This window comes from Anolis sagrei, chromosome 2 (genome assembly GCF_037176765.1).
Source record: "Anolis sagrei isolate rAnoSag1 chromosome 2, rAnoSag1.mat, whole genome shotgun sequence".
In the NCBI taxonomy this organism is placed as follows: domain Eukaryota; kingdom Metazoa; phylum Chordata; class Lepidosauria; order Squamata; family Dactyloidae; genus Anolis; species Anolis sagrei.
This window is the reverse complement of record NC_090022.1, coordinates 280,139,104-280,165,166: the sequence shown is the minus strand read 5'-3', so window position 1 is coordinate 280,165,166 and position 26,063 is coordinate 280,139,104. Positions and strand designations below refer to the sequence as shown.

The following is a 26,063-nucleotide window of genomic DNA, read 5'->3' as shown; positions in this document are numbered from 1 at the left end:
TGCCCAGTACTGTCCAAAATGTAGTGGTTACTCTTTGCCTTTGAATACCCTTCTCAAGAAGGCTAGTGTGCTAGCATTTGATTACTGGGAAAAAATACATAGTACTGTCCACATATCTGGAGTACTGTTCTCAGATGAGCAACATCTCCCAGAGCCAGAAGGGGAAGCCTTTGCCTTTATCTGTGTTTGGTTGTTTCTAGGCATTGAATGTTTGCCTGTGTCTGTATATATGCTTGAATCCACCCAGAGTTCCCTCAGGAAGATGGGGAATAATGTAAATATATAATTATAATTATTATTATTATTATTATTATTATACCTGAAGGACCAGTATATGTGGCTTTGGTTGTCCCCATCCAACAAAACAGGCATTTTCTAGGTGCTCCAGCATGACACTGTGACATTTTTGGGACAAGAGTCCTTCATTTCAGTTCACTAGTATCTGCAGTTTCGTTTGTCCACACAAAATCCAGTAATGAATCTGACACAGACACAGAGATCATACTATACTTGCCTTTTTTTACCCCAGTCCTTAAAGATCAGCTCATGTTTACATTGTAAATTTAAAAACAATGTTGTTTTATTTGTTTGCGTATGCTGATTCTGTTTTCATTTTGTAGGTTCGATTGTATGCTTTATTTTTATTCTGCAGTTATATTTTTTTCCTGACTACTACACCAGCTGCTCTGGGAATGTAAATCTGTCTGGAAAGTATAGCAGAATACTATTTGTAAATAAAAGATGGGTGGCATACAGGAGGTCAAGGAGTGCAGAGCTTCAAGAGTACAATCCAGTGGCTTTCAAGCCCTGTTCCCAGGAAGGCGAGAGGGCAGTAAAAAGCTCTCAGGTCTAGATAGAACCCCCTTTCAGGCTGGAGATGTATAAGCAAAACCACAATATAGTATCCATCTGTTGTGTACTGCTGAAAGAAAGTCATAATTGCAGCTTGTACAAGAGAAGTGAATAAATGAAACATTACGCATTCCAAGTGCGGAATTTAAATCACTTGGACGCCTTGAGGTTATTGCCTTGCATGCTTTATGTGCTCCGTTTCTGTTTTGCGTTCTTGAAATTACATTACTGGGGGAGGGAGGTATATATTCATATTCTCTTCACCAGCTTGCTGCCACTTCTGTTTCTTTTGCCCTTGACAGTTTAGCTTCATATTGGAGTGATTAGGTTTATTATGGTGACCTTTGGAGGACCAGGACCCCTAGCATAATATTCACAAAATAGAGAGCAGTGTGTTGAACAAAGCACATATTGTTCCTCTCCATTAAAATGTGCTGCTTTACTCTGTTGTTTGCATTAGAACACCTGAGCCAACCGTGCTTCACAAAAGTGCTTTTTTCCAACCATGTGCAGCTGCTGATTTTCAATGGTTGCCAGTAGCCCAAGGCAACCCTGTCCTTGTTTTTCTGTGCCAACCCATCCCTCATCTCCCTACTTTTTCTTGTCTTTACTACTCTTCCCATGTAAACTCCATATATAATTAGAACTCAAACAGTATCTTTTATTTCTTGGCTGTACACTTGGATCCAGTTTTTAAGGTAGTGTTGCACTCCAGAACAGAAATGATGCCCTCTGACTTTAAAACCCACCACCCGTTGAGTGAAAAACCAATCCTTTTTATTGAAGCTGAGTAAAATTGCCAGTAGAAAGAAATGCTTGTAAAAATAGGAAAATTTCAAAATGTAAAAGATCAGTAAAATGCAGTAATTCAGAGCAATGTCCACAAAAGACATAAAAACAATCCAAGGCAGTATTTATCCAGACAGGAATCAACAGGTTGTAAAAATAATCTAGAAGGTACTAGACCACAGCAAAATGCTTAAAAATCTCTATAAGAACAAGACCCCTTGAACAGGATTTCCAAGGCACGTGCACATGGTTTCCAAATGATGCCTGATCTAACAGGCTTTCCCTTGAAGCAAACCTTATATCCCAAAGCCCAAAAATTGGTTTTGTTTTCCCCCACTCTTGCCTCTTATCTGACGAAGCCTTTTGAAGCAACGTAAACATTGAGTTTGTTGTCGATCCTGGCTGAACTCTAGCCGACTATTTTTCAACTCCCTTTCTGGCTGCTCATTAAAATTTCCAGGTGTCAGATTTTTTTCCAAACTCAAATCTTGAGAGCTCACAGAAAGAGGGAGTAAATCATCTTCCTTAAGCCCAACAGGAATATTCTCATGAGAAACTGCCCTTTGCACTGGGGCCTCTCTGTCATTGTCTGCATGAAAATCATTGACCAAACCGTCTCCATCTTGCCCCGCAGCTTCAGCACCATCATTTGCCTCATCATGTCCCATATCAAGAGCATCATGATCCTGAGCATCATGAAACACAAACACAGGTTGATTCCCAACAGACAGATTTTATTCGAGCATGCAAGGAATCAGTTAGTGTGTGTGTGTGTCAACTGTAAAATAAGATGCATGAAGCTGATTGGTTGAGCTTCATGCGGAGACATGGCTGAGCCTGGGACTTTTGATTACTGTTACATTTTTCAGGCCCAAGCTATGCACATGTCAGAGAGAACAGAGTGAAGCAGAGAGAGACGGAGTTTAGAGTGTACTCTTGCTTCATGAGCTGCTGAAGGAGTTTGTCCACATGGACAAAGAAAGACCATTGTAAATCTCCCATAAAAGAACATTATGTGAGTTGGTGCAAGTGACCACATTGTACATATGTTGTTCTGAACTACGAAGAGTAAACTACTTGTTCTTCTGTGGGGCATATTTTCTTTCTCTGATCAAACATGAACTACATGTGGTTTATTTTTACATTACACCACAGATTTATCAGATCTCTTCCTGCCCTGTTGTACTGTACCTCCTACAACAAAATCTGGTGCTGTTTTTGCATCTTCTGCAATGGCCTGGGACTGACCTCTAAGTGAGATCTATATTGCCTTGCATTGCTTCCTGTACTTTTTTTGTGAGTCAGTGTGATTCAGTGGCCAGAATGCAATTTGGATGTATGTAAAACCCAGTTCCAATCTCTACCTACTAATCCGTCTTGAAACTTGTGTAACTGTGAACATGCAATAGCCTCGCATAATAACATATTGCGGATCAAACACATTGCAAAGGCAGCCATGTTGCCCATAAAACAAGATCTATAAAGTCCATAATTTGGTGATGCCTTTGCCCATCCAAACAATCAAAAATCTGTCCTTCTAGCTTTTGAATTTCACAGGTTTCCTCATCAGGAAGGAAAGTAAATAAATAAGACAGGAAACTATATAGGGGAGAAAAATTAAAGGTGATGGTTTTATGATACCTGTCTTTTTTATTTGAAATACTGCTGAGGTTCGATTCCAAGACCTCCTATGGATACCAAAAAATGTGGATGCTTGAGTCTTGTTATATACAATGGGGAATAAAATGGTATCCTTTATATAAAATGGCAAAATCAAGATCTGCTTCTTGTAATTTTTGGGGTGGTGATGGATAGTTTCAGGCATTGGGATTTGTGGATACAGAGAACTGACAGCAATGTAAAGGAAATGTCTATGTCAACAGAAAAGTTATACCACCCATCCCAATGATCGTGAGCAGATTGGGAGCAGATGCAGCTTTATTGAAGTTACACTGCAGTTAGTCCTCCGCATTTGTGGGTTTGATATTTGTGAATTTGCTTATTTTGGGGTTTGATTAAAGTGTTCTCTCTAGAAATCTCCATGTCCTCCAATACAATACTGTGGTCAGCTTCCAGCAGAAGTTGTACCTAGATGTTCCTTGGCAGGTATTATTTCAGGTTAAGAAATAGTAATCCACAGTTTTTCACTTTCATGGGGTCCTGTGCCCTTAACACAAGGAAATGTGGAGGGCTGGCTGTGTTTTAGAATAAAAGGTCCATGCTCATTTGTTTGTTTGTTACATTTATACCCTGTCATCTTTACACCGAATTCAAGGTAGCATACATGGCCGTGCTTTCTTCTTAGAGTAAGCTGTTAGGTCAGGTCACTTTCTAAGCTGTGTTTCAGCATCACTCTGATTGGCTCTTCCAACATCAGCATGGCCTCTGGGGTTGTCAGAAGTGCCCATGTACGTGGGCTAAGAAGAACAAACTCTGCTTGGGAGAACAAACTGGCACACATCGGACACTGGAAATGAGAACGTACAGAAACACCAGCTGAGAAATGTCTTGGTCTCCTTGGACATTTCATCCAAGTGACCTTGCGGTCACTGTGCTTTAAACAAAAAAGGGATTGAGGGGTAGTTAAAACAGGAAGTTGTATTATTAGACTTCATTAACAGATTTGGATACTTTTGCATGCAAAGGGAGGCATGCGTTCCTCTCTGTTTTTCTAACATCTCCCCCTTATTTAATGGTTTGTTTTTGGATGAAGTGCCAAGCTGGAGTGAGCTAAGGAAAAGCAGATGATTAATAAGATAAAATGCCCGAGGACTATGTTATGGTTTACAGGATTGCTTCATAGAACTTAAACAACAAGTCACTAGTAAGACAGAAAACATACATTGTGTCTGGTGGCTTTGTACTGCAGGTACAAAAATCATGATCCTGATAAGTCTTCTTACTTGATGCTTAAACAATGGGGTGAGTTCAGGCTTGGTAGAGTCTAGGCCAGTGGTTCTTGACCTGTGCATCCCTCAGGTGTTTTGGCCTATGACTCCCATAAATCCCAGCCAGTTTACCAGCTGTTAGGATTCTGGGAGTTGAAGGCCAAAACATCTGGGGGACCCACAGGTCAAGAACCACCATGCTGGTTGTTGTATTGGATCACACATCAGACACTTCCCATTTGTGTCTAGGACTGTGTGATGTATCAGTGAATAATGCGTGCAGATCCCAGTAGGGTGGCCTTTTGCAGCTGACAGATTATAATTTTGTCAGCGCCAATTGTTTTTAATTGCAGGCCAAGGTCTTTAGGCATTGCACCCAGTGTGCTGATCACCAGTGGGACTACCTTTACTGGCTTGTGCCAGAGTCTTTGCAGTTCAATCTTTAAATCCTCATATCGTGTCAGCTTTTCCAGTTGTTTCTCTTCAATCCTGCTGTCACCTGGAATTGCAACATCCATACTTGGTTTTTTAACATGGTTGTGAGGTCAGGAGTATTGTGCTCCAGACCTCTGTCAGTCTGAATTTGGAAGTCCCAGAGTAGTTTGACGTGTTCATTTTCTGTAACTTTTTCCAGCTTGTGATCCCACCAGCTCTTTGTCACAAGTAGATGGTGTTTGTGGCAGAAGTTCCAATGAATCATCTGAGCAACGGTGTTATGCCTCTGCTTGTAGTCTGTCTGCGCAATCTTCTTGCAGCAGCTGAAGATGTGATCTATTGTTTCATCTGCTTTCTTGCAGAGTCTACACTTGGGATCTGTCATCGACTTTTCAATTCTTTTCAATATTGGGTTGTTGTAGGTTTTTTCGGGCTATATGGCCGTGGTCTAGAGGCATTCTCTCCTGACGTTTCGCCTGCATCATAGAAGCATAGAAAAAAACCTACAACAACCCAGTGATTCTGGCCATGAAAGCCTTCGACAATACTTTTCAATATTATTTTCAATAGTAATCATCATCATATGTGAAGACATTAAAATGCTGGAATTAGTCCTTTGAATCACACTGAACTCTCCCACGATGCATGGGGAAGGGGCAGAGAGTGAATATTTATGGAAGAGTTTCTTTGTGCAAGTGAGTGCCTGCTTCTTCCAATTTAGATTTGAGTTGGTATATCCCCTCTTTTGCAGAATGATACTTGTGTTTCTTCACCTAATGGGGAAGTAAGGAAACCAAATTGTAAGGAAACCAAATTGGCAAATGTGGTATGAGATACAAAGTCATTTATTTGTGACACTTGTGCAGAATTCTTTTTTAAGTGTTTTTAAAACCCGCAATTTCCCTATCTCTCATACACACACACACACACACACACACACACACATATCTCCAAGAAGAGTCTTCAAAGTGTTTGTTTTTGATTTGATATGTTTTTAAAACACATGATGTGTTTTTAAAACGCATGACTGCAGTATCTTTTAAAAAATGACTGAGCAGCTGGCTTCCAGGAATACTTGTCCATGTCACATATATCTGACACCTTTCTTGCCCCTTGGGGCCATGCTGCAGTGCATATTTTATGATTACAATACAGCATTTTTAATGGATTTCTGCCATATGGTTGAGTCATCTGCTCCATCGCCTGGTTTGGGGAGGCTTATGCACTTCCAAAGGTTAGGAAACATTAGAAAAAGAAAACTAACCCTTTAAAGCTCAAAGGAGTCTCGCTGTCTATACGGGTGGGACATGTAATTTAATTCAAAATGATGGATAAAATAATAGCGTTATCTCAGTTGCACTATGAGAAAAAATCTTAAATTAGGATAGGTTTCTTCATCTATGTAGGAATAAAATGGGATATTGAAGGCCACACGTATTTCAGCTTGTAGAATTTTTTCTCTTTCAAAAGCATACTTGAATAAATAATTTTGAGTGGGAGGCACTAAATTAGTCATTACCTTCCCATCTGCTTCTGGAAACTGTTCAAATCAGTCAGTCTTTCCCTGGCTTGTTTGATGCTTTATAAAAGCTCTCTAGTTTCTGTGTGTCTGAAATCCACCTCTTTTAACCTATGGTTTCATGTTGTAAGTTTTTTTTTTTCTGCTTCTCTTTGTTTTCTCTCCTGTCAAATTTCAGATTGTAAATTTGGAAACTTTTCAACAGCTTGTATTTGGGCAATGGTAATGGTCCAACATTAGCTTTTACATTTTCAGGGTTCTGCATTTGGTGACTTAAACTGCTTCTAAGTTGGAAAAAGTAACTCGTTTAGACTATAGTTCTCCTAATGTGCCCAACCAACATAGTGACTGGGGGCTTCTAAGAATTGTAGTCCAAAAAGTAACTTTTCCAAGTGAGGCTGGATCTACATTGCCCTAAATCCCAAAATCTAACCCCACATTATTGATTTATCCCAGATTACCTGGCAGTGTAGACTCATATTATCCAGTTTAAAGCAGAAAATCTAGGATCAGATCCTAGAATGTTGGGCAGTGTAGATCCAGCCTGAGAAGCAAGGTTGAGAGAAACCTGCTATACAACTACCACCCAGATTAAAGGCTACTAGACAAGAAAAACCACGCGTTATTAGATTGTTGCTTATGTTGCTGAGGAGTTTATTGCCATTGATATTGGACTGGGTGCTAAATAACGGAGAAGGGTCAAGAAGTGCTAAATAATGGAGAAGGGTCAAATGGAATTTGAGGATTCCTGGTGATTTTGGGCATCTGGGTTCTCCAGAAAAACCTACTGTATATCTTTTCAGTAAATTTGGGGTCACCTGATCTGGAGCAGGGCAAAGATATGGGAGGGGAGATGGCTGAGGATGTACAGCATATCTTATTTGGAATAAGATATGCTGCACATATCTTATTTGTAGTGTAAAACACTTAAAAACAATACAATAATTAAAATGAGAAATAATGTTAACAAATATAAACTTATTAGTATTCCAGTGGGAAGTGTGGGCCTGTTTTTGGCTGATGAGATAGGATTGTTTTTGTTGTTGTTGTTGTGAGCTTTCAAGTAGTTTCAGACTTAGGTTGACCCTGAGCAAGGGCTGGGTAAATGACCTTGGAGGGCCACATCCGGCCCCCGGGCCTTGGTTTGAGGACCCCTGATCTACACTATAGTGTTATTTAAGTTTCACACCACTTTAATTGCTAGGACTCAATGCCATGGAATCATGGGAGCTATTGCTTCACAAAGTCTTTAGCCTTCCCTGCTAAAAAAAATGCTGGTGCCTTACCAAACTACAACTCCAATGATTTCATAATATTGGGCCATGAGAGTTAAATTTAAATTACATTAATTCTTCAGTGCAGACACATTCTTAGTCTATTAAAACTTATGCCACCATCTTGGTTCTCTCATTCTCTAAAATGCTAAAAGATCCCTTTGCATACTGATATTCCAAACTAACATGGTTATACATTTGAACAGAACGATGAAGTGATCCATTTCAAATGTGGGTGTGTTAATGCTGTTGTTACCCTGCTTGAACTCACTATCTGCTTATGATGAAATTGCTTTGATTTTTGTTATTAGCCAGATGTGACTCATTCCCTTTGACTACCAAAAAGAGGCCACCAAGTTCAAACACTTTTTTATACATAGCTACATGGATTGGTACAAAGCAGTCATCTTCCTATTCCATTTGAAATGTATGTCCTCGCACACCTCTAATAAACTCTTCTACCAATTTCTTGAGAAATTGAACGTTCTTTACTTGGGAAATTTATTTATTTATTTATTTATTTGCTTTATTTCTATACCGCATTTTTTAGCCTGATAAGGCGACTCAATGCGGTTTACATAATGAAGATTATCACAACAATATCAATAATATCACAACAATATCTTAAGCGATTAAAACACATCATATACAGCAGACAAATCAAACAATCATTAACAATTCATAATGCCTCAATAAGAAATCAGAATCCATTCTCGTAATCCTTGTACCATTTCCTAAGTTCAATTTTACCGTCATCCTGTGTTCAGTTGCACTGTTTAGCCAAACGCTTGTTCGTAGAGCCAGGTCTTGACCTTCTTCCGAAATGCCAGCAGCAAAGGGGCCTGTCTGATGTCTACAGGTAGGGCATTCCATAGCCGAGGGGCCACCACCGAGAAGGCCCTGTCCCTCGTCCCCGCCAACCGCGCCTGTGATGCAGGCAGGACCGAGAGCAGGGCCTCCCCGGACGATCTTATACAAAACAGGGGCAGCCTATGTCTCAAGTGGAAGTTACTCTGCTGGTACTAATTGAGTTGAAATTGTACTACTCAATTTGTATTTTCTTTTGAACCTAATCCCAGCATAGCCAAGAAGAGGAATGACTTTTACTTGGAGATCCTTCTTTAACAACTTAATTATAACAGAAACACAGTCTGATATAAAGTGTAGGCCTGTGACTCTGACTGGCATCTGACTTGTTCTGTATTATTTTTTAAACTTTTTTGCCTGATGAGGAAGCCATTGGAGCTTCGAAAACCTACATATTGTGTTCACTTTGTTGGAGCACGCAAGGAATCGGTTAATGTGTGTTTGTCTGGAAAATAAGATGCATGTAGCTGATTGGTCAGGCAATGCCCAGGGAGATGGCTGAGCCTGGGACTTTTGGATACTGTTACATTTTTGTTCAAGCTTGAGCTGTGTAGGTACAGAGAGAGACAGTTTGATGAGAGAAGCAGAGAGGGACAGATTTGGTGTGTACTCTTGCTTCATGAGCTTCTGAAGGAGTTTATCCAAAAGGACAAGGAAAGACTATTTTAAATCTCTCATAAAAGGAATGTGAATTGATGCAACTGATCACATTGTACATATGTAGTTCTGAACTAAGAAGTGTAAACTACTTGTTCTTTATTGTTTATCTGTGTAGCATATATTTTTTCTCAGGCAAGGCAGTGTGTGGGCTGATCAAATGTGAACTACACGTGGTTTATTTTGCATTCTGCCACACACTTTAGTTGGCCAATAAAAATATCACTCATTTATGGATTTTTGATTTTGTTATTTTCTACTGTTTGTTTCTCAGATGCCTCTTAGATGTGTCTCTTATTTCCCTAGCTTTTGATTGTATGTGTCATTTAAAGAAATGTTCCTTGTGGTCCTAATTGAACCATTCTGAAAGCTTAGATGGTAACTAGTCATCAAATGGGTATATCAGCAGTAATTTCCAAGCTCTCCTGGGAATAGCTTTTGCTTTCTGTTGCTGAATGACGAGGCAGGACTAATACACCCAGATTCCAGAGAATTGCTCATACTTGGCTTAGCTGAGCACCCAGAAAGTCAATTGTTTTTTTTCCTGTTTTCAAAAAGGAAAATTGTAATATTAGAGTTACCTGTGTATTAATAGGAGCTTGAATTATTCCTTAGGGCGTCTCCAGAATTTCTACTATTTGGAAGATGGATGTTATAATTTTTAGATGACAAAATTATCAGGATAATAAATATCTGTACTGTTTATCTTTGTGGATGGAAGGCAAAGTGCTCAAAAAAGGACAGCGAGGAATCTAGAGGGGTAAAAACAGTAATACTGGAACATTTATCTGTGTACCTTGCATCATGCAGAATGGAAGATGTCAAATCTGAGCAATCCTTTTGGAAAATAGCCCAGTGCTGTTTTTTTAAAACCCACAACTTTTTACAGAGGCACCATTTTTTAACCCAAGCAAAGTGAACAGAAAATATACTTCTCCAAATTCACGATTCCCAGAGGGATTGTAGGAATGACCTAGCTCTTCCCTGCTCAGTCAGTGGTCATGGATTGTTTGTTGTCGCTTCTCAGCCTTTTGGCTAAGATCAAGGGTAGTATTTGTTCTTATCAGTTTAATATCTGGTATGTTCCCTGTTTGAGAACTGTATATTAAGTGGGGTCTTGGAAATAGCTTATAGGGGCTGCAATGGCGCAATGGGTTAAAAAGTTGAACTATTGAATCTGCTGACCTAAAAGCTGGCAGTTCGAAGCCGTGGGTCAGGGTTAGCTCCCACTGTTAGCTCTAGCTCCCGCCAACCTAGCAATGTGAAAGCATGCAAATGTGAGTAGATCAATAGCTACCGCTTTGACAGGAAGGTAGTAAAGGCGCCCATGTAACCATGCCAGTACCATGACTAGGAGGTGTCTACAGACAACAGGCTCCTTGGCTTGGAAATGGAACAAGAGCACCTCTCCATGGCCAGAGATGAGCACTGCTTCCAGAAAGCCGGAAATGAAAGGGGAAGCCTTTACCTTTGTTCTGTGTATTTGTATGTCATTGTTATTCCACTGTATTAAAGGCATTGAATGTTTGCCTATCTGTGTATGTTGTAATCTGCTCTGAGTCCCCTCGGTGAGGTAGAGCAGAATATAAATAAAGTGTTGTTGTTGTTGTTGTTGTTGTGCACTGTGCTTGTGTCGTGCTTATTCACAGTACATAATTAACCTTAAAATGTTTAACATAAAATGACAATTATGGCTTGGGGTTGTCCAAAAGAGTAGACTTTTTATGTTTTCATTACATTGTTGAATTTGTAACATGGAGATAATGGTGACTGCATTAGATGGCCCTTGTGGTGTCTTCCAAATCTATAATTCCATGGACAGATTTAGGGGAATTTTGACAACATCTTTTCGAGAATGGGGAGGGGGGATTATTAGTTGTTACTTGTTGTAGATATATATTCTCTCCAGTACCACAGAGAGTATACCATTGTATATCATTTGCTGGAAATTGAGCTGTTGGATTCACAACATGCTTTCTATCAGCAACTGATTGCCACTGAATAGAATACTGCAATTGATAAATCTTTGGTCTTATTCAGCATCACTTTTATATATTTTTCTGTTCTCAACTGCAATTAAGACTTAAACTGATGTTCTCTGTTCCAGATATCTTATTTTCGGTAGCATTCCTCTTTCTTACCTTTCCAGAGGATCTCGGATTCATTTGCAGATATTGGCCCGTAAGAATAGTACAACATCCCCAAACATGTTTGGTTGGTTTGTGTGTAGCATCAACCCACAGTTTTAGAAATCTGCAATTTGGAAATAATGCTGAAATGTTGGGTTTTCAACCTGGTTTGATGGTCAGTGGCAAACCCGGTAGGCTTGTTTCAGCCATCGTAACAAATGTTGGTCTGTGTTTCTATCTGAGTCATGTCAGTGTGAAGCATTCTTTTAGGTTTTAGATCTTGTTTGAAGATGGATTCATCAGTGTAGAACAGCATGTTGCTCATAACTAGTAGCATGTTACCATGGTTCTGGTTTTTCTTTAATGATGGGGGTTTGCTTCCAAACATAAAGTAGGTCATGTGAGGTTGTTCTTTGAGGAGGTCAAAATTTGGTTTGCAGATGAGTACTTGCAACTGTTCAGACTTTGAAAAGCACTGAAATTGCTCCAGCTGTTTTCATATTTTGTGCCTGTATGTCTTATTTTATCAAAATTAGGATACAGTGGTGGTCTGTGTACAACTGAAGTGTATCCAAACAAGATATTATCCAGTCAAATTCATGATCTAATTTTAATCCTTGGCATCTTCTATCAAGTCTAGTTGTGCGGTCTGTGCAAACCACTTAAGTATTCCCATTTTGAAGTCTGGAAAGAAACAGAGAAGCAAGCATGCTAAAAAATAGATATTTGTGGTTTGGAAGATCTTGCCCAGTGAAGCTGAATCTCTTCAACCTCAGCCTTCATTGAGCAAAGCACCAGTACTTTAGTACATATATCGTTTGGCAGTGTGTTTTAATGTATGTTTTCAAAGGAAATGTCTCTTTAGATCGTATGTTGAGAGAGTGCTGTTTATGAACCAACATTCTGTATCACTAGAATCTGGTTGGATGGGATTTTCATTTAAGCCCCACAAATACCTGATAATTATTTGATGCTGTTGGAAAGCCCAAGCAGAGCAGAAACAAAATGCAGTGCAGGTTTCGCTGTTTTGCAGGAGCAACATAATAAGTGATAAACTGGAGAATCTGTCTTCATGCCCATGGCACACTTCCACCACATTTTCTGTAGAAGTGCACAGATTGTACTTGTGCCAGTTTTGAGTGGCATTTAATGCTTTAAGCAGATTTTGGCATGTTATGGTTGTTATGGATGTTCAATATTATGAGGCTTTGGGGAATTGAGAGAGGGAAACAGTTCAGGGTAGAGAAAGAGCTAGGTTTTTAGAAAGGGAAATACATTCAGAGAACAATTTTTTGTTCTCTCATACAGGATGTGTGTGTTAAGGTAAAGTGTTTTGTTTTTCCCCATGCAAACAAACACATTACTTGGGATTTATTTTGCCTTCCAACTTACTGAGATAGACCGATTGCGTGTGGCAGTGCTAATTGTTCTCCTCTTCTCTTGAGAAGTACCAAAGATAAATCACCGGTCATTTTATTGCTGACTTGCAAGTTTGCTGAACAATGGGAAAGCCGCCTGAAAGGTTTCCAACACACAAGCTGCATGCTGCCAATGATTTAGACTTGGGTTTCCGTTCTTGGCTTGAGAACATGGCCTGCTTTACGTTTGCACTGCCCTTTTGGCTACAGTTCTTAATTGTGCCTTGTGTGTTGCGTTGGGAAGGAGGGGGAGATAAGTCAAGATGAAGCCAGTAGCTATGTCCACAAAGCTAATTGTACTGCTCCATGAGGAAGGAGAAAGCCCAGACTACTGAGATGGGCATTACTCACCCCAAATGCCACAAAAAACGTGAAAACTTTTGAGTTCTCTGGAAGTCGTAATCAGGCTAGAACGAGGCCATTTTCTAACAAACATCCCTTAGGCAAAGCACACAGCACAGAGCAAAGCAGAGAAAAGCACAACTGTCTCAGTGAAAGGAAAGCTAGGGATTAAATCTTAGGTGGTGAACTACGAAATTTAAACACCTCTGTTACCAAGTGGCTGATAGAGAGGAACCCTCTGTACTCAAATAATAGAACATTTACTGGTTTTTGTTTTTGTTTTGCTTCTGTTGTCATTGTGTGCCTTCAAGTCCACTTTAAGAAAGAGAGAAGGGGGAGAAGAAGATGGAGAAGCCTATCACAGGATTTTCTGGGGCTGAGAGTGTGTGACTCACCAAGTCACCAAGGCTGAGCAAGCATTCAAACCCGGGTCTCCAGAGCCAAATACCGCTGTGAATGGCCATGCCAATGTAACCTAGGTCCTGCAGCCTTCATAAATAAGTATACAATGTGTGTGTGTGTAGATAGAGAGATAGATAGATATCTGTGTGACATATTCGGCTTTTAGAATGGTAAGTTTCCAGTCCAGGAATGGAATTCTGATCCTTGACAGCTAACTGGAAATGCATCCTATTCTCTTTATTTTTGCATTTTCAATATATCAGGCATTTCCCTCAACAACACTAAGTTTTTACAAAATGAAGAAAGAGATTAGTTTCTTGGTTGTGGCCATCTATGTACATCTCTGGCATGATCTAAAATACTTGGGGCCATAACTGTTTGGTATTTGGGATTTTTTTAAATGTTTGCAAATACATATTGAGATAACTTGGAGATGGGACCCAGGTCTATACACAAAATTCATTTATGTCTCATGTATACCTGATATGCATAGCCAAAAGGTGATTTTACACACAATATCTTTAATAATTTTATACATGAAACAAAAGTTTTATACATAGCCTCACCCAAAAGCAAAAATGTCAATTTCTCATCAACCTATGGATTTTCAAGCATTTTGGATTTTAGGATAAGGCATGTTCAGTCTGTAGGAGGCTGGAAGAGTGATTTGTTTCTTAGTGATACAAGATTGCTATATTCAAATAATATTTGCAGGATGATTTTAGGTTACCATATTTCATTGCATAAGAGTCACACACCTCTTTTTTGAGTTCTGGTTTTGGTATTTAAGGATTCATCGCATAATAGTTGCACTCTTGATTTAGTCAACCTCTCTGCTGTCAACACTCATCCACTCATTCTATGTTCAGTGTTTTATGGTTTCTGGTTTTAATCTTTTGTTATATGCTATTTTAATTATGTGTTATATTTTATATTCTGTGAGGCATTGAGTTTTGCCATTTGCCTTGTTGTGAACTGCTTTGGGTCCCACCAGCGGCTGAGAAAAGCGGTATATAATAAATAAATAAATAAAATACTCACTCACTCACACACGCACTCACTCAGATGCCCTTCCATCTTCTGCTGTGAACAGTGCTGAGGACAGCACATAAGATTATGACAACAATGAGAGTGATGTGGAGTTTTCCAAGAAGGGTTACAATATTTAACTATGTAAATTGGTTTTCTGGACACTCCTGCATATGTTCTCAAGTTGTTTTCAATACTGTTGTAGTAAAAAGTTACTGATTTGGAACCAAACAAAAAAAGTGGGAAAGTGCGACTATTATGTGAAGAAATGCAGTATTTTATAGAATGAATTAATCTGAGAAAAGAAGTGTTGCTCAATTTCCATTTGATAAGAGTTGGTAGTGTCCTTTGTAATAATTGAATTTACAAATCATTAGAACGGATAGTGTTTTGCACATAGCATCTTGTCATGCATATGTGTAACCTTTCAGTAATTTTCAGCAATTGCATGATTGCAAAATTCCTACTTGTTTTACTTTCATTTCATTTATGAAATCAGAGACTTGAATTGGAAAAGAATAACTATTAAATGCTGATGCTCAAGTAATATTGCTTTGCCTCTTGCTCTCTCATACACCAAAAATATGTAGAGAGAGAGAGGGATAAATAGAAGAATATTTATTTCCAATGTCCTCTCACTCCATTTTGTAAATTATGTGTATAAAATCTTGACCTTTTCCATGGGGAAATTTTAATGTCTGTAGTACCTTAAAAACTGCAATTTTAGTTTTAAAACATGTTTTAACTAACTAACAAATCTTTAAGAACAGCTTGAACTGAAATATATATTGCTTCCAAATAACCCTATTTCCATAATTAATCTTTCAAAAACCTTTTCCTTTACATTCATTCTAATTAAAGGGCAGGAAACTGTTCCTTCTTTATATAGGTAAAAAGCTTATAAAACTACAACTCCACTGATTCATTACCATTGGGCCATGACAATTAAAGTGGTGCTCTACTTCATTAATTTTACTATGTAGATGCACCCTGGTGGTGCAGCAGGTTAAACCACTGAGCTGCTGAACTTGCTGACCAAAAGGTTGGCGGTTCGAATCCAGGGAGCAGGATGAGCTCCCGCTATTAGGCCAAGCTTCCGCCAACCTAGCAGTTCGAAAACATTAAAATGTCAGTAGATCAATAGGTACTGCTTCTGCAAGAATGTAACAGCACTCCATGCAGTCATCCTGGCCACATGATCTTGAAGGTATCTATGGACAACGCCAACTCTTCGGTTTAGAAATGGAGATGAGCATCACCCTCCAGAGTCGAACTCGACTAGACTTAATGTCAGGGGAAACCTTTACCTTTACCTTAGATGCACCCATATGGGTCATGCTGGGGAGTGGAGGTCATCATAACAATATTAAGAAGAACCTCTTGACAGTAAGAGCTGTTTGGTAGTGGAATATGCTGCCTGAGAATGCGGTGGAATCACTTGCTCTGGAAGTTTTGAAGCAGAGGCTCGATGGCCATCTGTCGGATGTGCTTTTTTGTTGTTGTTTATTTGCATTATTACTACCCCGCTCATATCAGCCTGAAGGCAACTCAGAGCGGCATTGTTCCTTCCAATTCTATCATTCTATGACCCAAACAGTTAGAAAGAGACCATGAAAATGAACAAAATCTGGCTACCAGTATTAAAAAACTCTAAAATTACAACAGCAAAACAACAGAGAGGAAACAACCAGGCACATCTTAACACCTCTCAGCAAGAGATTTTCCCAGGCTCAAGCAGGCCTTCAATGCGAATGAAGGTGATCAGTTGAAACATTCACACCTAGCTCCAGCAGAGAAAAGCTCTTTGCCCCACCCCAGCCATTCCACAGATATATAAACCCATTGTCCTAATTCCAACAGACCTCACTACCTCTGAGGATGCTTGCCATAGATGCAGGCGAAATGTCAGGAGAAATGCCTCTAGAACATGGCTCTATAGCCCCAAAAAAACCCACAAGAACCTAGTTAGAAAACTCATACTTTGTTTTGATTTTTTTCCCTTTTAAGTATGTCATTCAGTATAAAACTGTGATGTAAGCAATGGGAGAGTGTGGCTGACCCAAGATCACCCATTCGGTCCGTGGCTGAAATGCCTGTTAGTCATTAAATTAACATTGCCACTATTTAATCAAATATTTATACAGTTTGACTTATCTGCAAATCTGAAATGCCTTGTAAGTGCTAATAGGTGTGATGGTGTGACTAGGACTGTTTTGCTTGCATTAGATCAGGGTGGGTTGATTTGAGGCAAGTATTTCACATACACGCAGATGTTTTCTTTCCAGAGCTGGGGGAATAGTTGAAACCACCATCAAAACATTTCAAATTACAGGCCTGCCGAACCTGTCTCAAGGAGATACTCTTTGCCAGTCCTTGGAATGTTGCTGATTTTCAGCAGAAAATTGCATGTGTTTTGTAACAAAAGGTAAAATTACACAAGAAACAATGAAATTCAGCCAGCTTTGATTGATAATGACATTTCAGTTTTGATTTGAATGAAAGAAAAGTTTTGATTTGTAGCACAGTGGGTTAAACTGCTGAGCTGCTGAACTTGCTGACCAAAAGGTTGGCGGTTCGAATACAGGGAGGCCCAGTTTCTGCCAACCTAGCAGTTCGAAAACATGCAAATGTCAGTAGATCAATAAGTACCGCATCTGCGGGAAGGTAACAGCACTCCATGCAGTCATGCTGGCCACATGGCCTTGGAGGTGTCTACTGACAACACTGGCTTTTTGGCTTAGAAATAGAGATGAGCACCACCACTCAGAGTTGGACACAACTAGACTTAATTTCGAGGAAACCTTTACCTTTACTTTTTTATATTTCTTAAATTTTGACTTATACCGGGTCCTTTACAAAATGGACCTAAGCTGCCTGTTTTCTTTGGATTGAGGACAGCATGAACCATGAAGTTTGGCAATCAGTCCTGAACTTGCCTTAAAATTCTTGGGATACCAGAGTCTACAAGTTGGGTAAAAATCTGTTTATAAATATGCTTTCCTGGACAACGGATACAGATATCCAGAAAGTACCGGAGAAAGTGATGAACTGGTTCCTAAAGCTTTACTAATTTCCTTCTTGGGGTGCATCTACACTATAGAATTAATGCAGCTTGACACCACTTGACTCAATCCTATACAGTAACGACAGATGTAGTTTTACAAGGTCTTTAACCTTCTCTGTCAAAGAGTACAGGTGCTTCACAAAACTACAACTCCCAGGATGCCATATAATTGAGCCATGACACTTGGTGTCAAACTCATTAATTCTTCAATGTAGATACAACCAGGGTCCCAGTAAGTACTACATTTGGTTTGCGGGCTCAAGCAAGTGGATTTGCATAGCTTGACGTTCAGCCAGTTTATGACATACACAGTAAATTCACATTCACAAGATAAACACAACCTATAAGAAAAGTTAACATACATGATATACCTCAGTTAACAATCATCTGGCAAAGAAGGTCCTTTTTTAAAAAAAAAAGTCTTTCTATGAGAGCCCAGTCCAATTCCTTTTCTTGACTTCTGTCTAGCTAGATTTTTTTTTTTGCAACATTGGGATTTGGTGGATGAAAAGAAGGGCTGGAAAACATCAGGTTTCATTGTTGGATTGCAACAGCAATACAATAAAGTTTGGCCTGGAAAAGAATGGGAATTTCACTGTAGATGTGTCTGTTTACATACAATAGTCAAGGTAAACATCTCCCTCCAGAATCACTTAACTATAAAGGTGTGAAGAGCAAACTAGAAAGAAAAGGGGGAAACAGGGTGCCAACACTAGCTACCCCTGGCATTTTTAAGAAAATCATAAAACTATACATTTTGCCACCAAAATGGAAATCATGAGAAAAGTAGAGGCTGATTAAAGAAACAAAAATAATTCCAGAATCCATTTTGGAAGAAGCTTTCTAATGGCATCTATAAGATCCAAAATGTGTTTATTTGTTTATACAAGGATTACCTGCTTGTTTCATTTCATTTATGCGTAATGTTCTTTTTCAAGAAAATGTTTGCTGAAACACATAAAACCAATCTTTGTTTTGTGGTGTAGGAACCCATTCCTATTTTTCGTTAGTCAGCTTTCTATCCAATAATAGTATGAAAAACTATTCAGCATTATAGATTCTTAATCCCAAGATAACTCCCACAAACGTAATGAAATCTACATACAATAATCCATTTCTCCCACGAATGCACATTTTAAAAAGTACACAATACTGGAGTTGAAGAATGTCTGGAATGTATATCATTGCTGTTTCAGATAGCATTGCAACATTGTTTTTGCTCCCAAATTCCACTCATATTGAAGGAAGCAAAGTCCATTGATAAATTGCTGTAAAACATCAGTTTAGCTGTGATGTAAAGTAGCAATACCTGAGGTTTGTGTTTCCTTTTTTGTGATGAGACCTTGTGTTGTAGATCAGCCAGAGGCTGATGATTTCACTGATGATTTATAATGTATTGTGGGCTTTCCTGTGGCACAAAGTGATGCGCTCTCAAGTCTGGGAAATTCAGGTCTGGGAAATGATGTTTCTTTCAGTGAGAAAACTTTTTGAAGGTTTGGAAAGTGCAGGTCCAGAAGTAGCAACAGCAGATAAGGAATCAAGTGAAGACATGAGTAATAAGGAGGGTTCCCAGGAGAAACCACCTGTAGCTACAGAGATCAACAAAAGTCTTTGTTTACAAATCAGAGCCGAAAATAGATTACACCAGTCTGATTGCATTGGAAAGTTGGGGAGAAAATTCATGGGAGATGTAATGCTTTCATGAGTGTCTATTAAACAAGAAGTTGTTTACCTTAAAGTCAGTTCAGGCAACACTGTATTAGAATGAGAAGCTAAGCCCGAGTTGTCTTGTTCTTGGTTCAAGTCAAGCCTTGGTTTTGGGTTTTAATATCTTGGAAGTTTTCTATGTTCCTGTCAAAGGTTTTTACTAGTTTTACCTTCTTGCTTATGGACTTACACTGTACCTTTGATTTCTGGCTATTCCTGGACTTTGTCACCTCTGGAACTTTATGAGACATTTGGATTACTCATTGGTTATCACCTGTTGCCAAACCTTTTAGGATTATATATATTTATTTCTTAATCCTGATTTTTTATATGCTTTTTATGTGTTTTACAATAAACTGTTGCATATATTCCTGGACTCATGTATGGTGTGGTGGTCATAGGTATTTCTAGGCCTGGAGTGCAACACCTTGACATTTTATACTCTAGATTTGAATTTCACATCTATTAATTGTCAACCATCATTAGTGAACGTTGTGAAGGTTGTTCAGATTTCTCTAGTTAATAAAGGTATTTTTCCTTGAATCATAAGAAGTACTTTGGAATATGAAATATGTAGAAATATTGTAAACCTAAATGCAGTGTTACTTGGCCATGATTTGGTACATGAACAATTCGTTGAACAAGTATATTTGAGCAATTAGATGGCCCAGCCTCATACCTCCAAAGGTGTTTGATTGCTTTGACATTACAGATATGGCATAAATCATATCACTGGATTATGACTATTGGTTTTTCATAGGCTATGGATGGGAAAAATCATAAATTTAAATTTATGCATCAGTTTAAATCCATATATATGCTTACATGTTGAAATATGCAACTGGCTTAGGAGAAGATGAACAAGCCAGCCACCATAATGTTGATCGTAGAGAGCCAGAATGACAGCATGAAAATGTAATCGCCTTCAAAATTATTTCAGTTCAACATGATTGTACTTGATCCATTGTGTAAATAGGGAGATCAAAACCAGAGGGAAATAAAGATTGGCTCCCTTCAAAAACTGACATTAAGCAAGGGTGAGCAGGAAGTAGATACGGATCTCTAAGGAAATCTCAGGTAATATGTAGTCAATCAGCACAGATTTAATTTTCATTGTAACAGCATTTCTCCCTTCCATAATTTTGCTGCCGTAATGAAGAAAGCTAAGACATAACCCAGTTTGGATTTTTGTATGGGAGGACTGGTAAACTAATGTTGAGTCCTAAGTACAGAATCATCCCCATATCCACAGAGCCAAAGTATTGCTTACTCATGTCTGTAAAGATATGTCCTCTCTAGGTGTTTTGTAAGTCCTCCAGTGGGATTTTGCAGTATGTTTCCAACGGATTTTGATCATAGAATTACACAAAAGGACCAAGAGATGCCTTGAGAGATGTTTATCTCTTGGTATTTCTTGGTCTTTCACCATGATTTTAGGTTATGCTTGTACCAGAAACCATTCATATCAATAGAGTTTGCTATTGTACATGATTTCGCATTTCTAAAGTAAGACCAGGAATGTAATCCTTGTGAATATGGTGGTCGTACTAAACATGTATTTTGCCAAAACCTGCAATTGTGGATCACATGCTTTTAGTGGGGGGGGGGGGCACAAACAAAATAAATTGAACAAGATTGAAATAAGAAAATAAGAGCAATCAGATGAAAGAGATTTCTAAGTGAAATAAGAAACCAGGCTTTTCGGGGGTTTTTTTTTTTAACTACTGTTCATATTCCAGCAAGAATGCCCATGATGCATCAGGATTGTGGGCTTAAACAAAAAACTCTCTCATTATCCCTCTTCAGTGTATTATCAAAAGTTTCCATAGCCAGAATCACTGGGTTGTTGCAAGTTTTTTGGGCTATATGGCTATATTCTAGAAGCATTCTCTCCTGACATTTCGCTTGCATCTATGGCAAGCATCCTTAGAGGTTGTGAGACTTCACAACCTCTGAGGATGCTTGCCATAGATGCAGGTGAAATGTCAGGAGAGAATGCTTCTAGAACATGGCCATATAGCCTAAAAAATCTCCCTCTTCAGTCTCAATTTCAGCAAACAATTGTCCAGTAGAGTAGAGGTTCTCAACCTGGTTCTTCTGGATGTTTTGGGACTTTAACTCTCAGAATTTCTGAGCGTTGGCCAAGCTGACTGACAGTTCTGGCAGCTGAAATCCAAAACACACTTGAAAATCATTGTTCTAGACATGCAGTTGGAGCCTGAAATAAGATTAAACTGTAAGCAACTGGGCTATAGCAGCTTATTCCTTTTTCTTTTTTTTCAACGTTTGTGGCTTGGATCCTATAGCTAATACATAGGTTTGGCTTGCAGTTGCATCCGAGTGTGCAGTTAATTAATACTGAAGGGAACTCCCTTCTGCAAGAAAGGTTAGTCTGAGCTTTCAAACAGCCTTGTCTTGTTTGCTGTTATGGCAGTGGAAATCCTGGCGTGTGTCAATATTTATGAATTCTACCGACACGAAAGAGTTGCTTTTACCTTTTATTTACAGCAAACCAGATTGGAATGAAGACACCAAAAGACTCATTTGTGTGTGTGTGTGTGTGTGTGTGTGTGTGTGTAGTTTCGATTTAGCTTTCTGTTTGGTTTTGATGGAGTGAAGATACTCTCAAGCAAATTGATTCCCACCCTTTCTGTTTCCCACGTGAGCCAGCAAGTTGTAGACATGAGTGTGTATGAAGTCACTTTCCAAATGATTGTTTGCAGCTATTTCTTCCGCACTCTGCTACACAAAGCAGAAAAGGCTCTGGAGGTTGTAGGGTTTAGGAAGGCTGTCCAGGTGAAGAGAGAGCTGCCAGAGTTGGAGGGTGGGAGCAAAGGCCAAGCAGTGCAAGGCATGAGTGGGAACGACCACAAATGAGTGAAAGATCCCAATGGAGTAGGTGTTACCTCCTATGAATAAGTGTCCATTGGTTATTTAAAAAGAATGGGGGAGGAAATACAAGACAATATGAAACAATAGAGCAGGCATGAGCAAACTTCAGCCCTCCAGGTGTTTTGGACTTCAACTCCCACAATTCAGGAGTTGTGGGAGTTGAAGTCCAAAACACCTGGAGGGCCAAAGTTTGCCCATGGTAGCAGTAGAAGATCGGTAGAAAGCCAGGCAGACATACTAACACTGGATCACCTCATTCTGTATTGTGCATATAGAATGATAGTTATAGCCAAAGATGGGGCTTTGATTTGCCCAGTGAGGTACAGGATACCTTCTTACACAAGTGACCAATTTTTTTGTTTTTTCTTCTACTCCATTCAAGGCCTTTCATGTTCTTTATTTATTTATTTATGACATTTATGACATTTATATGCCGCCCTTCTCACCCAGAAGGGGACTCAAAGCGGCTTACAAGTAATATGTAAATACAATATGTTATATTATTATCATAACACAATATTAGTATTATACATTACTATGTAGTAATATTACATATAATATAAAATATATAATTATAATATCATATTAGTAGTAGTAGTAGTAGTATTATATTGTATTACATTATAATATTATCAATATTATATGTATATACAATATGTTATATTATATTATATTATTAGCACAGTACAGGACACAAGGTGGAACTGTCTTCCTGGCCCCCTTTCTACACTATGGTCCCAGAGCAGTAGTTGGTGCTGGGAGAGGAGCTCCCAACTGATGACACAGGAGACAAGATAGAACTGTCTTCCTGGCCCCTCTCTTCATTCTGGTCCCAGAGCAGCAGTTGGTGCTGAGGGGAGGGGCTGCCAACCGATGACGCAGGAAACAAGATGGAACTGTCTTCCTGGCCCCTCTCTCCACTCATGCACCCAGAAGAATTACTAGAGTGTGAGGGAGTATGACATTCTTTGCGAAACAGAAAAGATCTGAATCGTTTGAAGAAGTGAAATGCACTCATTGGTGAGTTTTGTTCTTATGTTTTCTTCTTCTCATTTTGCAGGCAAATGAGTGGAACAAGAATGACGACCGCTTGCTCCAAGCTGTGGAACATGGAGATGCGGAGAAAGTGGCATCACTGTTGGGCAAAAAGGGAGCCAGCGCCACCAAGCATGACAGTGAAGGCAAGACAGCGTAAGTCAGAAGTTGGGTCTCCAACACCCTCTTTGGCAGAAATGAATTTCACCATGTTTTGGGTTGGGTCCTTAGGGCCATTTTAAGGCCAAGAAAGACTTCATTTGAAACATAAAGTCAACCAGGAATCCTTGTACCAGCAGGACTGCTGACCAACAGGTTGGCGGTTTGAATCTGGGGAGCGGGATGATCTCCCATCTCAGCTCTGGCTTCCTATGCGGGGACATGAGAGAAGCTTCCTACAGGATGGCAAAACATCAAACATTGGGCGTCACCTGGGTAACGTGTTTGCGAGGACGGCCAATTCTCTCACACCAGAAATGACTGATAGTTTCTCAAGTCGCTTCTGACATGAAAAAAAAAAAAGCCAGGATAGGAAGTGGCAGCCTCTTTGCCCCCTAAAAGTCATTAGCTCTTGACCAGATTCAAATCTGAGTAGTCATGGTTAAAATCCATTTATTTTTAGCTGACATTTTCCGTCTGAACCAGCATAGTTGAAAGCTGTCAGCTACGTTGTATGACAACTGCTTAGTAAACACAACAAAGGCTAAGCACAGCTGCATATTGCAGACATGTGAAATATGATGGTGCGTGTTATAACTGTAAGAAAATGGCCCTTCATAAAGGATGTGGGGCATTGAGCTAGGAGGCTGTGGTCTTCCCTACTATCCCAGACAGAGCTTGGGAAAGCTACTTGAATGGGGGATACAACTTAAAGAGGTGATCTCTTAATCTTGACTTCATTGCATTTTTAGAAGTATATAACTCTTTTGACTGGCTCTTTCTTTTCCCTTCCATGCAATTTTTTTCTGTTTGTGTTTGGTTTGCACAATATGAGGTCCAGTTTGCATTGGAGTTAACCACACTCTGTTATATCCAGGGTTAGCAGAGTCATTTCTCAAACTAATTGGAAGAGTCATTGAAGCAGAAATTAATCATAGCTAGTAATAATGTTAAAACTAGCTTGTGGGAGGGAGTCAAAGAGAAATATGTACAAAAGTGTGGGGAAGGAAATATGCATTCCTATTTGTTCCCATTCCCTTTTTATGAACTATGGTAGACAGATCGGTGCATATGTAACATTCCTGGTCTTCTGCGGGTCGGATTACACATAATATGTCTGGGCGAGTGTGTCAAAACATAGGTCTGCCATAATGACATGAAACGCAAAAGACATACAATTGTATGATCAGATAGATTACATAGATGTTGTTGGGCATTCAGTGACCCCCTTTTCAGCTATCATAATAATAAATAATAATAAACTTTATTTATATCCTGCCACCATCTCCCCAAGGGGACTCGGGGTGGCTCACAAGAGCACTCAATAGTGCAAACACACAAAATACAAGAAATACAGAAACAATAGCAAAATAGCAATGACTATCAGCATAACAGCATAACAATAGTTAAAAATCAATAAAATGCAAAAATAGCTGTAGATATAAAACAACTGCAATCAATATCAGACCCATAAAGTGCAATGTTAAATGATCACTGCGTCCTCAAGTATAATAAGTAAAGATTCCTAAACAAGATCAAAGGCCTTGTTTGAAGAGCCGTGTTGTCAAATTCTCCAAATATTCTCCATAGCAGATCCTTCCAAGATTGCTTTTCTCCATCGTCCTCCAACATCAGGTGCAAGTGTGAAAGGATGAGTTAAAAAAAGGAGGAGGAGGAAGAAGGGGAGCTGTATTCCGGCTTTCATGGCCGGAATCACTCGATTGTTGTCAGTTTTTCGGGCTATATGGCCATGTTCTAGAAGCATTCTTCTCGGACATTTCGCCTGCACCTATGGCAGGCATCCTCAGAGGACCTCACAACAGGCGAAACATCATGAGAGAATGCTTCTAGAACATGGCAATTTAGCCTGAGAAACCTACAACAACCCAGAAGAAGGGTTGTTTTTACCACCCTGCCTTTTCTCCAAAGCTTGATTCAAGACAGCTTACAAATTAAAATGTACGATGACATGCAAATTACTTTAAAACATTAAAAAAGATAGTCATTAAAATAGACTTATAGGCAAGGCTGTTTTTTTCCTCCTGGTTTTATGCATACATTACATCCTCATGCCTACCCACTCCTTTTGTAATTGTGATAGGCTTTGAGCAGTGCTTTTCAGGCTGTCCTGAAGTCGGAGACTAGCAATTATTTTATTTCAATTAGTCAAAAATATTTATGCCCATTGGGTAGAGTTGTTTCTTCCTTTCATGGAAATTTGCCAGGGTCCAACAGCCAGTGGCTCTGGAGTGGGCACTGGTCCAGAAACCATTATTTTGAGTAGCTCTAGTTTTTGTCTACAGTTCTCGTTACATGTGTTATGTGAAACGATCCTTCTCTTTTGCAATGAATTATGTAGTAAAAGATTTATTCTGCTTGTTTGAATCCAAACTTGAAACTACACAAACATTAGTGTATGTTGTATTGTCGAAGGCTTTCATGGCTGGAATCACTCAGTTCTTGTGGGTTTTTTCGGGCTATATGGCCATGTTCTAGAGGCATTTCTCCTGATGTTTCGCCTGCATCTATGGCAAGCATCCTCAGAGGGTGAGGTCTCTGACCTCACCCTCTGAGGATGCTTGCCATAGATGCAGGCGAAACGTCA

The 26,063-nt window shown here is 39.3% G+C and overlaps 1 protein-coding gene and 1 pseudogene across 3 annotated transcripts in view; both read left to right on the top strand.

Annotated features, from left to right (window-relative positions):
• Positions 1 to 26,063, top strand: part of RAI14 (retinoic acid induced 14) — a 167,279-nt gene that overhangs the window by 84,288 nt on the left and 56,928 nt on the right. For all 3 annotated transcript variants that reach the window (XM_060761372.2, XM_060761371.2, XM_060761370.2), the window contains exon 3: positions 23,325 to 23,455. In XM_060761372.2, coding sequence (XP_060617355.2) covers positions 23,325 to 23,455 — 131 coding nt within the window. The remainder of the gene's footprint in view (positions 1 to 23,324; positions 23,456 to 26,063) is intronic.
• LOC132769508 (U2 spliceosomal RNA) lies at positions 10,297 to 10,475 on the top strand (annotated as a pseudogene).